The 15,709-nt window shown below is 47.5% G+C and overlaps 1 protein-coding gene across 2 annotated transcripts in view; it reads left to right on the top strand.

The window, feature by feature from the left end:
- Positions 1–15,709, top strand: part of DIAPH1 (diaphanous related formin 1) — a 676,165-nt gene that overhangs the window by 332,122 nt on the left and 328,334 nt on the right. For both annotated transcript variants that reach the window (XM_030213536.1, XM_030213537.1), the window contains one exon: positions 1,539–2,222. In XM_030213536.1, the coding sequence (XP_030069396.1) occupies positions 1,539–2,222 (684 nt within the window). The remainder of the gene's footprint in view (positions 1–1,538; positions 2,223–15,709) is intronic.

The raw sequence follows: 15,709 nt of genomic DNA, 5'->3' as shown, positions 1-15,709 counted from the left end.
GGGTAATCCATTTCGGTTTACCCTACAAAGCTGGTTTGTGAAGCTCAGCTTAATAGCTGTTCAGTACTCAGTACTTTCCTTTGAGACTCGTTGACAGTTCTGTATCCTTTCCTCCACTGGGAACAGATGACCCCATCTTCTATGGCATCAGTATTTTAAAATTATGAGAAGTCGGAAAATTCTGAAACTCTTCACTAATTTTAACTGATAAAAAATCATCTGAATAACATTTCATAAACGAGATTGAAAAAACAGTGAAGAATCCATCAAGACCCCCAGATATTGTATTTCTTGGACAGTGGGCAATACTGGTGAGGCATATTTTCAAAGCACTTAGCCTTCCAAAGTTCCATAGAAACCTATGGAACTTTGGAAGGCTAAGTGCTTTGAAAATATGCCTAACTGTCACCTAAAATTATCTGAGAGGGAAAAGATGGATTAGCATATCCTGATAAAAACAATATTTGAGATTCTTCACATTCAGCCTAAGCCTTTTGGACGTCAACCAAGGTTAATTTGCCTGTAAACAAACCCACAAAAATATCCAAAGTATCAGCTGGGTTTCCATTAAAAGGAAAGAAGAATTGTATGTCATCAGCATATAGTCTTTCTTGCACTGTTAAGTCAGAAAGAGCCTTATAAGTGTTTGTACGAATGTTTGTATCTATATATTAAAATCAGGAGAAAGAGCAGAGCCTAGTGGAACCCCTGAACTAAACTCTTTCCATGCTGAATACTCCTCCACTTGCATACAGAAAATCCAGTGAGAGAGAAATGACGAAAACAAGTCCCAGACCCTTTTAGCAATACCTAAGGTTTTCAACTGATCTAATAAAAAGGCATGATATATTGTATTGAAAGCCATTAGAATGTCTAACAACACCATAAGAAACTCAGTACCATGATCAAAACCCATTCTTTTAGTGTCACAAATTGAAATTAATAGCATCTCAGTTGAAAATTTAGGTAGAAAACAAAATCTATTTTTATTGTACACTGCTTTGAGTGAATTCCTGGTAAAAGATGGTAAATAAATCCTAATAAATAAAATAAATAGATCGGCAGTCATCCAAGATCTTTTGTTCTTACAAAAAATCTTGTAATTGATGTAAGGCCAATATCTCAAATATCTTGGCCAAGAGTAAAAGAGAAGAAACTAGACAATTGTCAGGGAGAGAGATGTCTTTTCCCGTTCTCAGTGAGTTTGAGCCAATGTGTGGAAGAACACACAAGGTAAAAAATATCAGCAAATGAGCTTTGGAATTGCTGCCTTATATGGCTGAAATTTTACTGATTGTTGAATGGTAAAGATAGGGAAAACTGTTTCTGTGGTAGGACAAAAATCCTGTGTGCTAGAGGAAAAGACATTTCCATGGCTGCCTCACACTTGGGATTTGTTGACCCTTGATTTAAGCAGCTTTGTATATGATCTTCAGGTGGGCTGAAAAATAAAGTCAACCTTGATATTGATTATATTGGTATGATTTGAAAGCTGATATTTGCATTTATCCCATTTCCTGGTTTTCACTGTTTTCTAGGTGAACAAACTTTCGAAGGCTCTTGAAGACACCAGAAAGGAAATGGCTTCCCTTTCATCTTCAGCTGTACCTTTTCCTGTTCTTACTCCACCTCCTGCCCCTCCTCTTCCGGGTGCCCCTGTCATTCCACCAGCCCCACCCCTCCCGGGCACCGCTTGCATTCCGCCGCCTCCACCCCTCCCGGGCGCCGCTTGCATTCCGCTGCCTCCACCCCTCCCGGGCACCGCCTGCATTCCGCCGCCTCCACCCCTCCCGGGCGCCGCTGGCATTCCGCTGCCTCCACCCCTCCCGGGCGCCGTTTGCATTCCGCCGCCTCCACCCCTCCCGGGCGCAGTTTGCATTCCGCCGCCTCCACCCCTCCCGGGCGCTGCTTGCATTCCGCCGCCTCCACCCCTCCCGGGCGCCGTTTGCATTCCGCCACCTCCACCCCTCCCGGGTGCCCCTGGCATTCCGCCGCCTCCACCCCTCCCGGGTGCCCCTGGCATTCCGCCGCCTCCACCCCTCCCGGGCGCCCCTGGCATTCCACCGCCTCCACCCCTCCCGGGCGCCCCTGGAATTCCACCGCCTCCACCACCTGTATTTGGAGGTTGGGCTGCTCCTGCTGCTCCTGTTCTGCCTTTTTGGTTGACTCCAAAGAAGGTCTACAAGCAAGAGGTACAGCTGAAAAGGCCTAACTGGTCAAAGGTAAGTGTCACTCTTATTTAGTCTCTTTCCTGTGGCTGGCTTTTCACTCTGTCAAAAGCCTTAATACCAACAACTTTTTAAAACACAATCGCCACAGATAAGCATATTGTGGTCTCACTTGTGCATCAGAAACTGTATTTTGAACAGGAAAGTTATTGAACAGTACTTGCAAGTATTTTTCCTTCTTAACTTCTGTTTTTAATACTGAGTTGATGGTACTTCAGAATAGCCTCATTAGTGACTGGGGGAACAACATGTGACCTTTTAACATTATAGAACGTCTAAAATGTGATAAAATTGCAAGGACATATTTAAATTGTAAAGTGAGGGCAGCGAGAGCTCTTGAAGTAGTATTCTTTGAGTCATGATTTACAGAGTGATTATAGGGTTAGCATTTCTTCTCTGTTTTAAATGAGAAAGGGATCTAGCTCTTCCATCTGCATGGTATTCTAGGCAGCTTCTGAAATGTATTTTCTTTTTGTTTATTTTGTCCTATTTGATTGCTTGCCTTATTCAAAACTCCAAGGTGAGGTACAATACTAAAAGGAAAACAGGGCTAGAGAGCGCGCATGGCAGTAGGCATTGTTTGTGGGTCTCTCAGCTTCCTCAGTTTAGTCACTTCATTTGGTGCTTACCCCTGTTGCTGTTTGGTTAAAATAAGACATAGGGTGCCCTTAACAGCATGGCATCCAGTGGAAAGTCAAATGTGGCTAACAAATTAAACTACAGATTAAATTAAAGTGGCAAGTGAGGAAAGTGACCACATGGCAGATAAAACACCGTTGTGTGAAGTGCCATGTGGTGGGTACCCTGTTACATTCCTTCTTAGAATGCCCAGAACTCACACAACTGTGGACACAATGTCTGGCGACATTAGAGAAGCTGATACAGCTGCTTTTTGAGTGGACATATAACCTGCTATTGGGGGATGTCGGGCATCTCAGGGGGACGGGTTTATCGGAAGCACAATGCCAGTTTATATTGTTGGCTTCCCTGTTGGTCAAAAAGTGCATATTACAATCCTGGGTGGATCCGTCGCCCCCGCTGATAGCTAAGTTGCATAGCTTAATGAAAGAAATGGCGGAGTGGGTAGAACTTCAATACTCTTCTGGCACTTCTGGGAGGCAAAAGAGGTTTCGAGAACTATGGCAGGAGTACTCCCGGCCAACCCAGGGTATGGGGATGAGCTCTCCCTGAGGCTGTTACGGCTAATAGTGGGAACTTTATTTGGAGACAGAGAAGGGTCTATGAAGTTGGGAAGAATAAAGATAACATAGCTGTCTGAAGTCAGCACAGTGGGGTGCTATAATCGATATAAAGCAACATTTGAGTTATGTAATGTTTTGTATAGTTGCCTGATAGCTGTATTTTTGTAGCTTCTGTTCTGACTATAATAAAGATATTTAAAAATAAAACAAAAAACACCAAAGCTGTTGGGATGAGTGGACTTGAGGGAACGTGCTGCAGGAAATAAATGCACTTAGAACAGTGACCAGAGTCTTGCTTTGCATTCAGCAATCAATCTCAGAAATAAATAGTAACTTAGATGATATTGGTACAAGAATAAAGCAGTTGAACAGAGGGTCTCGGACCTAAAAGAGTGGGAGTCTGATGCTTTCAATAGGCTCACAGACTTGTCTAAGGCATTTTGGGCCCTGCAAGAGTACGTTATCAGACTGGAAGGCAGGCCTTGTAAATGTAGTATCGGCATTTTGGGAATTGCTAAGAAAGCAGTGGGCACCAGAATAAGAGGTTTTATTAAAAAGGTACCCAAGGCAAAAAGGAGATTTATACATATAATCCTCCTGCTGTTGAAAAAAAATTAGATTTGGTTAAAAGATGAGGGACTGCCTTTCCAAGGATAGTTTCATAAGATTCTTCAGATGTCATTTGAGCTGCAAACTTGTAAATTTAAGTTTGTAGCAAATTAATATTGTACTCCGCAAGATGTACAGTGCATGTCGGATAAGTGCCTGCTCTGTTTAACTGCATGCCATACTTCGGTCCCGTTTTTGGGACCATCAGTTTCTATGGGGACAAACTTCGGTTTAGCGCACCACTAATAAGTGCAAGATTCGCTTATATGCATTGTTTAAGACCGCTCCTCTGCAGGAAAGACTCCGCATAAGCGAGTGGATGGAATATGGAAGCCAATTGGCGCTTGACAACCAACGAGATTTCAAATTTACCGCCCTTTTAACTGCCACAGGCAAAACAAGCGAAAAGAGTGTACGCTGGGGTCATCGTTGTTGCGGCAGCAGAACTGTAAGACTTTAACACTGGCTGAACGAATAGAAGTTCTTAAAATTAGAAAACAAACAAAGCCAAGCATCTATTGTTAAAGAATATGGTGTCAATCCCTGTCAAATTTCACATGTCTTGAAGCAGAAACACCAGCTTCTGGAAGACTGGCAAAACAATACAAATTCACAACGGAAACGAAAACTGGCGGGAAAAGCTGAGGAGGTGGAAGATGCTCTTCTTCGGTGGTTTTCTCGAGTCAGGAGCGGACAGTTTTTCCTGTCAGTGGTCCACTACTTATGGAGAAAGCTAACCAACTAGCTGAAAGTCTTGGACTAACTGAATTCAAAGCCACTTTTGGATGGTTGGAAAGATGGAAGGAGAGGAACAACATAAAATTCAAGAAACAGCATGGTGAAAAACAAGAAGCTGATGACTTTGATGCTGCAAATTGGGTTGTTTCAGTTCTTCTTACCATCTTGAACGAGTTTGCACCTCATGACATTTTCAATGCTGATGAAAATGGTCTCTACTGGCGAGTGATTCCTCATGGAACACTTGCATTCAAACATGCCGAAACTAATGGAGGTAAAACGTCGAAGGACCGACTGACGATCCTCCTTTGCTGCAATATGGGTGGAAGTGAGAAGTTGGAACCCCTCGTCATTGGAAAGAGCAAACAGTTAAGTGACTTTGTGTCATACGAGGCTAACGCAAATTCATGGATGACTGGGGAAATTTGGAAGCAGTGGCTTAAAGAAGTTAGACACTAGAATGTGGGCACAAAAGCATCAGGTTTTGCTGCTTTGTGATAATTGTGCTGCACACAGGATGATGTCAAGCTGTCTAACATCAAGGTGGTCTTCCTGCCACCAAACACTACCTCTCTGATCCAACCTATGGATCAGGGCAAAATAGCCAATTTCAAACAACATTATCGGGCTCTTGTGCTACGTCTTCTGATGAGCGTTATGGATGACCAGACTGGCAAGGATAAATGTGCTGTTGAACTGGCTCGTAATCTATCACTGTTGGATTCCCTACATATGCAGAAAGAAGCCTGGAATCATGTTACACAGGCAACCATTGAGAACTGCTACAAGCGGACAAGCTTTGTTAAGGATGTGGAGAGGGATGAAACAGATGCAGCTGTTGCAAACGCATCAGATGAACAGGTTATTGACATCCCAGCTGGTGTTACTGAAGAGGAGTTTCATCGCTACGTAGCTGCTGTTTACGATCTACAAACAGCTGACGACAGCACTGATGTGGAGATATGCGCCTACACGCAGGCAACAATGGCTGATGATGAAACAGAGGATGAAATGAGCAGTGAGGTACATGCTGACAAAATTCAACAACCTCTACCTGTCACTTTTGCAAGAGCGCTGGAGAGTCTCAATACCGTGTGGGCCTATCTGGAGGCCACTGGATGTCAGTGCTATGACAGTTTTTACTGTCTGGCAGACGTAGTCTATGAAACTCACAGACCCATTAGTGTACATAGGACTATAACTGATTACTTCAAGTAAGCCTAATGTCAGTTAACGTATACTGTACGTATAATAATAAATAGTACTGTCAAGCTTCTTTGGGTCACAATGGTTAAGTGCACGCTCCGGTTAACTGCATGCATTTCTTTGGTCCCAGACCCTTGCACTTAAGCGGATTGCACTGTATTATGCTGACGGTGATCCAGAATAGTTTGGGACCCTTATTATAAATAGAGACCTCAGATCCCATACTCATTTTCTCACAATTGTTAATTCAGGCTTATCTGTTGAGATTGTAGGTTATCTATTTTTAACGCTAGCTGCTGGAGGACATGGGGGAAACCACTGCTTTCCCAGGGATTGGTAGCATGGAATGTTTCTACTAATTGGGTTTCTGCCAGGTACTCGTGACCTGGATTGGCCACTGTTGGAAGCAGGATACTGGGCTACATGGACCCATTGGTCTGATCCAGTATGGCTGTTCTTATGTGTATTGAGTTCCCTGGCTGTCTCTTGGAGGGGCGGGGAGAGAGGGTTTGAGGAGGGGAGGTTTGGGATCTTTGTTATAATTGTTGATTTTAGTATTTCTGTGTATTGAAAACAAATTGTTTTGTATTATATTGTTTCTATTCTAAAATAAAAGTGCAAAAAAACAAACAAGCGAAAAAGTTTGTAGCATTTCAATTCTGGGTTTATAACATGGCACAAACTTCTACAGATTCACCCAAAGAAATTGGCAATATCCTGCAGAAGAGCTATGACTTCATTGGATCCTTTTAGGGTGAATATGGGAAAGTTGGATCCCCATTGTTTGCTGCCTAACTGCCTGTTATCTTTCTGGCTAGTCCTCATGTTGCTGTCCTCTTTTACCTATTTTTAAGATTTCTACCTGTTGGCAATAATATGGTGGGCCTACATCAACGGTTCTCTTGAGGCTAGAGTAGCGGAGGAGCTGAGGGAGACAGGTACCTAGAGGAGGCCTACAGGGACGTTATAGAGAAGTCCCACCTCCAATCTGGCATCCCCTGTGCTGCCTTGGAGGATGGAGGTCTTCTAAAAGGAGAGCAGCACTCTGATGAAGTTGGAAGTAATCCTGTAGCCAGGAACAGCACACCAGTGGATGCATTGTCCTCTTGCACCGAGGATGTGTCTCCAGGAGCTACTGCCCAGGAAGGAAGGGTTAGGACAGCTGTTGTGGTTGGTGATTCGATTATTAGGCATGTAGATAGCTGGATGGTTGGTGGGCGTGATGATCGTCTAGTCACTTGCCTGCCTGGTGCGAAGGAGGTGGACCTCATGCGTCACCTAGATAGAATTTTAGATAGTGCTGGGGAGGAGCCGGCTGTCTTGGTATATGTGGGTACCAATGACATAGGAAAATGTGGGAGAGAGGTTCTGGAAGCCAAATTTAGGCTGCTAGGTAGAAAGCTCAAATCCAGAACCTCTAGTGTAGCATTTTCTGAAGTGCTACCCGTTCCACGCACATTGCCCAAGAGACAGGCAGAGCTTCGGAGTCTCCATGCATGGATGAGACGATGGTGCAGGAAGGAGAGTTTTTGATTTGTTAGGAACTGGGTAACATTCTGGGGAAGGGGGAGCCTATTCCTGAAGGATGTGGGAGCCTATTTCGGAAGGTTGGGATCCACCTTAACCAGGGTGGGACCAGGCTGCTGGCATTGGCATTTAAAAAGGAGATAGAGCAGCTTTTAAACTAGAACCTAGGGGAAGACCGACAGTCGATCAAAAATGCATGGTTCGGAATAAGGTATCTTTAAAAGATATCACCAAAACATGGAAGACGGTATCTCGATAGCGAGGTTGCAAAAGAGACCATAGTAGATCAGGTGTCTTTAAATAAAAATCAGACAAAAGATTGCAAATTAACACTGTCAACTACTGAGCAAGATGTAAATAGTTTGAAAGGTCTATATATGAATGCTAGAAGCCTAAGAAATATGATGGGAGAGTTAGAATTTATTGCACTAAATGAAAAACTAGATATAATAGGCATATTTGAGACCTGGTGGAAGGAGGATAACCAGTGGGGCACTGTCATACCAGGGTACAAATTATATCGTAGTGATAGGGTGGATCGAATTGGTGGAGCGGGTAGCACATCTTGGAATCCCTATGGATTGAAAGCCCATGTGTAAAGGGGAAAAGAATAGTGATAGGAGTGTACTACCATCCACTTGGCCAGGATGAACAGACGGATGTAGAAATATTATCAGAAATTTAGGAGGCTAATAAACTGGGCAATACAGTAATAATGGATTATTTCAATTACCCCGATATTGACTGGGTAAATGTATCATCAGGGCATGCTAGGGAACTAAAATTTTTGCATTCAAGACCCCTTACTAATTTCGTAGCCACCCTCTGGACCGACTCCATCCTGTTTATGTCTTTCTGTAGGTGCGGTCTCCAGAACTGCATGCAGTACTCCAAATGAGGCCTCACCACAGACTTATACAACAGCACTATCACCTCTTTTTTCCTGCTGGTCATGCCTCTCTTTATGCACCCAAGCATCCTTCTGGCTTTGGCCGTCGCTTTTTCTACCTGTTTGAAAGCTTTAAGGTCGTTAGACACACAATCACCCCCAAGTCCCGCTCTTTCTTTGCACACTGAAGCACTACACCCCCTATACTGTACCGTTCCCTCTGAGTTTTGCGACCCAAGTGCATGACCCTGCATTTTTGGGGATTAAATCTTAGTTGCCAAATATCGGTCCATTCCTCTAGCTTCGCTAGGTCCTTCCTCATGTCATTCACACCCTCCAGGGTGTCCACCCTGTCGCAGAGTTTAGTATCATCCGCAAAGAGACAAACCTTACCAGACAGCCCTTCCGCAATATCACTCACGAAGACGTTAAAAAGAGCCGGCCCTAGGACCAATCCCTGCGGTTGTCTTTTGACGACATCCTTTTCTTCAGAGCAAGCTCCATTTACCACCACCCTCTGTCTCCTACTATTCAACCAATTTTTTACCCAATCAATTACTCTAGGTCCCACACCGAGGGCACTCAATTTATTTATCAGTCGCCTGTGCGGAATCGTGTCAAAGGCTTTGCTGAAATCCAAGTATACCACATTAAGCACCCCTCCCACATCCAACTGTTTGGTCACCCAGTCGAAGAAGACAGTCAGATTCGTCTGACACCACCTGCCACTAGTGAAGCCATGCTGACTCGTGTCCCACATTCCATGTAGTTCAAGAAATGTCACATTCCTTGTCATCAAGCAGATGAAGCCATTACGTATGGGTTATGTCCATCAACCAGCAGGGGAGATAGAGAGCACTCAAACTTTCACAGTGCCCTCTTGGCCAGCTAGCTCCACTGCCTCTTCAGTATTCTCTATCTCCCTTAGCAGGGTGGCTGCAGCTTGTTCGAGCTCCAGAAAAATCTGCCGGGAGGTGGTTCCTGGCTTGCCAGTTGTTAACCGGGGTGTTGGAGGCTATAGCAGCTTCACTTTAAAGGCACATAGGTTAGCCCTTTCCCTGCCTTACCCATACCTCTGTGGATGTGGACATATTGCCTTGTTTTCCCTGTCCTTACCCACCAACAGTGGATGCAGGCATATAGGTTCGCCCTTTCCCTGCCTTTCCCACTCATCTGAGCCTCCGGAGTCTTCAATACCTCTGCTTTCCTCACAGCTTAAAAAAAAAAAAAAGTCGCGTCGCATTTTTAAACGCAGAGACGCTGGAACAGAGGTTTTTGACCTGATTTTCAGCAGGATCCTTTGAGGTAAGAGTGTTTTCCAACTCCTCCGGGGTGGGCCCGCGATCGGGGCGATTTTGGCGCGAAACCGCCATTTTGGATTTTACTGCCGTTTTTCGGCGATGGCTGCGGACAATGTAAAGCGCTTTCCACTTGTGGCAAGCGCAAATCAGCAGCAGGGCTCTGTAAATCGTGCTGTATTGGCGTAGGAGCCGGCCCGAGCACAGCAAGCGATGTTTCTTCCCGCTCTGAGCTGGCAGCGGGCGCCATTTTGCTTACACCGCATGGCGCGGCCTCCGTGGACACGGAGAGACCTGAGCCGGGTGGGGCACCTCGAGATGAGGTTATTTCAGGAGTGGCTAGCACCGGACAGGATTTGGGTGCCCAGGGTGAGATTTTCTCCCCGGATTTTGTGCTTTTGCTGCATAAAGCATACATGATGAAAAGAGCCCTTCCTCAAGGGTCGCCTGAGGCTCCTCTTATTTCCCCCCCCCCCACCCCCCCGATGGATTCTGGCCTGGGACTGCCCAGTGAGGCTTTTTTCCAGGATGCTTGGCCTAAAGATAAGCGCAGAAGGGTTAATTCCCCTTCAGATTGTGGTGCACCTTCCCCCCCCCCCCCCCCCCCCGTGGTCGGAGTGTGAGGATTCGGAGAACTCTAACAGACGTTCTTGGTCTGAGGAACCAGAGTCAGGTGCGGATTTACCACAGGATCTGGATGATCCCTCCGCGGTGAGGATTTTCCACCGTGATGAGCTGCCAGCGCTTATTTCAGATACCCTGCAGGCCCTCTCGATTGAAGATCCTGACAGTGGCATGGCCTCCTCGGGTAATCCCAGGATGGCTAGTACCAAGAAAGCTGCTCGGGCCTTCCCTTTGCATGACTCCATCCTAGAGCTTGTTTCGGCTCAGTGGGCTGACCCCAAGGGACCTTTGAGAGTTTCCAGGGCTATGGGGCAGTTATACCCTCTGCGTGAGGGACATATGGCTCGTTTTCAAATGCCTACAGTGGATGCCCTAGTCACTGCGGTGACAAAGAGAACTACCCTTCCTGTTGAAGGAGGTGTTGCCCTGAAGGATGTTCAAGACCGTAGGCTGGAAACAGCGTTGAAACGGTCCTTTGAAATTGCAGGTCTCACTGTTCGGGCGTCTGCATGCAGCTGTTATGCTGTGAGAGCCTGCCTAGCTTGGCTGCAACAGGCAGTGGCTCAGCCCGGAGATGGAACGGAGCCCTTCTTGGATGTGGGTCCGCGGATGGAGGTGGCCTTGTCCTTTCTGGCTGATGCCCTTTATGACCTTGTCAGAGCTTCGGCTAAACAAATGGCAGTAGCAGTGGCGGCTCGCCGTCGTCTGTGGCTACGACACTGGGCAGCGGACATGGCCTCTAAGCAAAGGTTGGTGAAGTTGCCTTTTCAAGGACTTCTCCTATTTGGTGAGGAGTTAGAGAAAATTGTGAAAGGCCTGGGTGATCCAAAACCCCAGCGCTTGCCCGAAGATAGGCGGAGGCCTTCCTTTAAGGGCCAGGCGGTCCACTCCTCGTACAGACCTCGCTTCCGTGAAGCTAGAAGGTATCGCCCGGGGCGTTCTGCTGGGTTCACTTCTAGTGCCCGTGGTCAGCAGAGGAACTCCTTTCGCTCGGACAAGCGTTCCGCAGCTGGTGGCTCAAGACCAGGAGTTCAGGGGCGACCCTCTCAATGATGGTGCGCCAGCCCTCTCCTCGATGCCTGTCATCGGAGGACGGCTTTCCCTCTTTGTCGAGGAGTGGGCCAAGATTTCCTCAGATCAGTGGGTTCTGTACCTGATCAGAGATGGATATAGAATAGAATTCAACGCCCCAGTAAGAGACGTGTTTGTGGAGTCCCGAAGCGGTTCTGCCGTCAAACGGGCGGCGGTGGAGGAGACTTTACAAGGTCTGATTCAGTTAGGGGCAGTGACCCCGGTGCCTCCCGCCGAGCAAGGCTGCGGCCGATACTCCATCTACTTTGTGGTGCCGCAAAAAGTTGGGTCCTTTCGCCCTATTCTGGACTTAAAAGAAGTGAACAAGTCCTTGAGAGTGCGGCATTTCCACATGGAATCCCTGCGCTCCGTCATTGCGGCGGTTCAGCCAGGAGAGTTTCTCACGTCTCTAGACCTGAAAGAAGCTTACTTGCACATTCCGATTTGGCCCCCGCACCAGAAGTTTCTGAGGTTTGCAGTGTTGGGAAAACATTTCCAGTTCAGGGCCTTGCCTTTTGGCCTCGCCACAGCTCCCCGAACCTTTTCGAAGGTAATGGTGGTAGTAGCTGCTTTTCTCAGGCGAGAAGGTATCAGGGTTCACCCGTACCTAGACGACTGGCTCATCAGAGCAGACTCTGCAACAGAGAGCTTACAAGCTACAGCCAGAGTGGTCTCAGTACTGCAATCTCTAGGCTGTCCCCTTCACAATCTCTAGAGTTTTTGGGGGCCAGGTTCGACACAGTCTCGGGCTATGTGTTCCTACCCGAGCTAAGGCGGTGCAAGCTTCAGAATCAGGTCTGTCTGCTCCTGAGGATGCCCCGCCCGCGAGCTTGGGACATTGTCCAGCTGCTGGGATCGATGACAGCCACGATGGAAGTGGTACCCTGGGCGAGAGCGCACCTGAGACCTCTACAGTATTCCCTACTCCGGAGATGGTCTCCTATTTCTCAGGATTACCAATGCAGACTTACTTGGCTCCCTGCGGCCCGTCTCAGCATGGAGTGGTGGCTCTCGGACAGCATGCTGCGGCGAGGAATGCCGCTGACGCTCCCCGTTTGGTGCCTAGTGGTAACAGATGCCAGCCTGAAGGGCTGGGGCGCACACTGCAAGGGGAAGCATGCCCAGGGTCTATGGACACCCGAGGAGTCGGAGTGGTCCATCAACCGCCTAGAGTTGAAAGCGGTGTTTCAGGCGCTTCTGGCCTTTCAAGTGAACCTGGAAGGATTGGATGTCAGAGTGATGTCGGACAACACGACAACGGTGGCCTATATAAATCGACAAGGCGGAACAAGGTGCAGAGCACTAGCCGCGCAGGCCGAACTGATTTGCCACTGGGCCGAGCTGCATCTTCAGTGCCTGTCGGCAGCTCATATTGCAGGTCAGAGCAATGTGCAGGCCGATTATCTGAGCAGGCATCAGATCGATCCAGCAGAATGGAATCTGGCAGACGAAATATTTCTGCAGATCTGTGCCAAATGGGGCAAGCCCATGATGGATCTAATGGCGACAAGTGCCAATACCAAAGTCCCGTGCTTCTTCAGCAGACGGAGAGATCCTCGCTCGGCGGGGTTGGATGCCTTGGCTCAACCCTGGCCTCCGGGTCTACTTTATGTGTTTCCCCCATGGCCCTTGATAGGGCGCCTGCTCTTGCGGATTCGGCTGCACCCAGAAGTGGTCCTCATCGCCCCGGATTGGCCAAGGAGACCTTGGTATGCAGACCTCCTGGAGGCTTCTCTGCCGTTACCTCTGGTACCGAACCTCTTGACTCAGGGACCGGTAGCCATGGAGGACGCCGGCCGCTTTGGTCTTAAGGCATGGCTATTGAGAGGGCGCAATTGAGGGATAAAGGTTATTCCAATAAAGTTATTTCCACTCTCCTGCAAGCCCGCAAGCGGTCCACTTCCGTGGCTTATGCCAGGATTTGGTGCCTGTTTGAGTCTTGGTGTGCTTCCAGAGCCATTGTTCCAATGCGGGCTCCTGTCTCGCCGATTCTGGACTTTTTGCAGGAAGGTGTACAAAAAGGCTTGGCCTATAATTCCCTGCGGGTGCAGGTGGCAGCGTTGGCCTCCCTTCGTGGTAAGATGGAAGGCGTGTCTTTGGCTGCTCACCCAGATGTGGCACGGTTTCTTAGAGGGGTGCTTCGGCTCTGACCTCCAGTGCGAGCACCCTGTCCAGCTTGGAACCTGGGGCTAGTTTTGAAAACCCTGCAGGCATCTCCTTTTGAGCCGCTTCGGCGAGCATCGGAGAAAGACTTGACACTGAAGGCCGTTTTTCTGGTGGCCATTACCTCGGTGAGACGGGTGTCAGAGCTCCAGGCGCTGTCCTGTAGAGACCCATTTCTGCAATTTTCAGAGTCCGGAGTCACGGTTCGGACAGTGCCTTCCTTTATGCCTAAGGTGGTTTCAGCCTTTCACTTAAACCAGCCTATTTTCTTGCCCTCTTTTTCAGAGGAAGAGTTTCCAGAATCTTTTGGGCAGCTGCACCGTTTGGATGTGCGCAGGACTCTGCTGCAGTATCTGCGAGTTACTAACTCTTTCAGGACTTCTGATCATCTGTTTGTTTTGCTATCCGGTTCTCGCAGAGGGTCTCCAGCGTCTAAAGCCACTATTGCCCGCTGGCTCAAAGAAACTATCTTTTCAGCTTATCTGCTGGCCGGCAGGGTTCCGCCTGTAGCCTTTAAGGCACATTCTACTAGAGCGATTTCTTCCTCTTGGACTGAAACTGGAGCACTCTCTCTTCAAGAGAGATGCCGTGCAGCAACATGGGCTTCTAAGCTCTCCTTTGCCCGACATTACAGGCTGGATGTGGCTGCCAGGAGGGATGCGCGTTTTGGTGCACAAGTGCTAGCGCGTGGTGTGGCTTGTTCCCACCCTATCTAGGGATTGCTTTGTTACATCCCATACGTAATGGCTTCATCTGCTTGATGACAAGGAAGGGAAAATTAGGTTCTTACCTTGGTAATTTTCTTTCCTTTAGTCATAGCAGATGAAGCCATGAGCCCTCCCTGTATGATTGTCTGTATGCTGTGAATCTGTTTTTCAGGTTCTGTTCTAATTTCCTGAAGTTCCTTCCTTGGGAGAAAGTTGGAAAACAATCTTCAGGATTCATGTTCAGTTTAAATTTAGGAGGATGTGTTCATTCCCCCCAGCATGTTTTTTTTGGAGGATGTGTTGATTCTCTCCAGGAGGCGTGTGTGTTCCCCTCCAGTTCTATAAATTGGAGGATGAGTTCATTCCCTCCAGTGTGTTGGGAGGATGTGTGATTCCCTCCAGGAGGCGCGTGTGTTCCCCTCCACTTATACAATAAGGAGGATGAGTTTATTCCCTCCAGGAGGATGTGCATTCCCTCCTTTATGAGTTCATGCCCTTGTGATGGGCCATCGTTCGCTGTGAGGAAAGCTCTTGTGATTCCCATTGCGATTTGCCATACTGCTTTGGAAGCTTCAAATACTGAAGAGGCAGTGGAGCTAGCTGGCCAAGAGGGCACTGTGAAAGTTTGAGTGCTCTCTATCTCCCCTGCTGGTTGATGGACATAACCCATACGTAATGGCTTCATCTGCTATGATTAAAGGAAAGAAAATTACCAAGGTAAGAACCTAATTTTCCCATCCTCATCTTTAGAAGTGTTTCCATTAGCTTACTCACCACCAAGGTCAGACTGACAGGCCTGTAATTCCCAACCTCCTCCATACTTCCACTCTTGTGCAAAGGAACCACATCCGCTCGTCTCCAATCCAGCAGGACCACTCCAGTTTCTAAGGAAGCATTGAAGAGGTCTGTCAGCGGAGCAGACAGAACTTCTCCGAGTGCCTTAAGCACCCTCGGGTGTATCCCATTAGGCCCCATCACTCTGTCTACTTTTAGTTTGTCAAGCTCCTCACGAACACAGTCCTCTGTAAACGGGTCTTGGTGTACCATACATCCATCCCCTTTTGCCTTTGTTTTCTGCAGCCCTACCCCTGGTCTTTCATTCGTGAACACAGAGCTAAAATAATCGTTAAGCAGTTCAGCTTTATTCTTATCGTCCACATATTTCTCTCCCTCCGCTTTGAGCCTCACAATGCTATTATGGCACGTCCTCTTGTTACTTACATATCTGAAAAAGGTCTTGTCCCCCAGTTTTACCATATTAGCTATCTTTTCCTCCATTTGCCGTTTCGCTTTCCTGATAGCTTTTCCAGCTTCTCTTCGCTTATTTAGGTATTATCTCCTGTCTTCATCTTTCTGAGTCGTCTTATAACGTGCAAAGGCTAGCCTCCTTTCCCTTATCTTTTCAGCTACTACATTCGAGTACCAGAGAGGCCTTCTTTTCCTCTTA

This window comes from Microcaecilia unicolor, chromosome 8, assembly GCF_901765095.1.
Source record: "Microcaecilia unicolor chromosome 8, aMicUni1.1, whole genome shotgun sequence".
NCBI classification, from domain to species: domain Eukaryota; kingdom Metazoa; phylum Chordata; class Amphibia; order Gymnophiona; family Siphonopidae; genus Microcaecilia; species Microcaecilia unicolor.
This window is presented reverse-complemented; position numbering and strand designations above follow the sequence as displayed.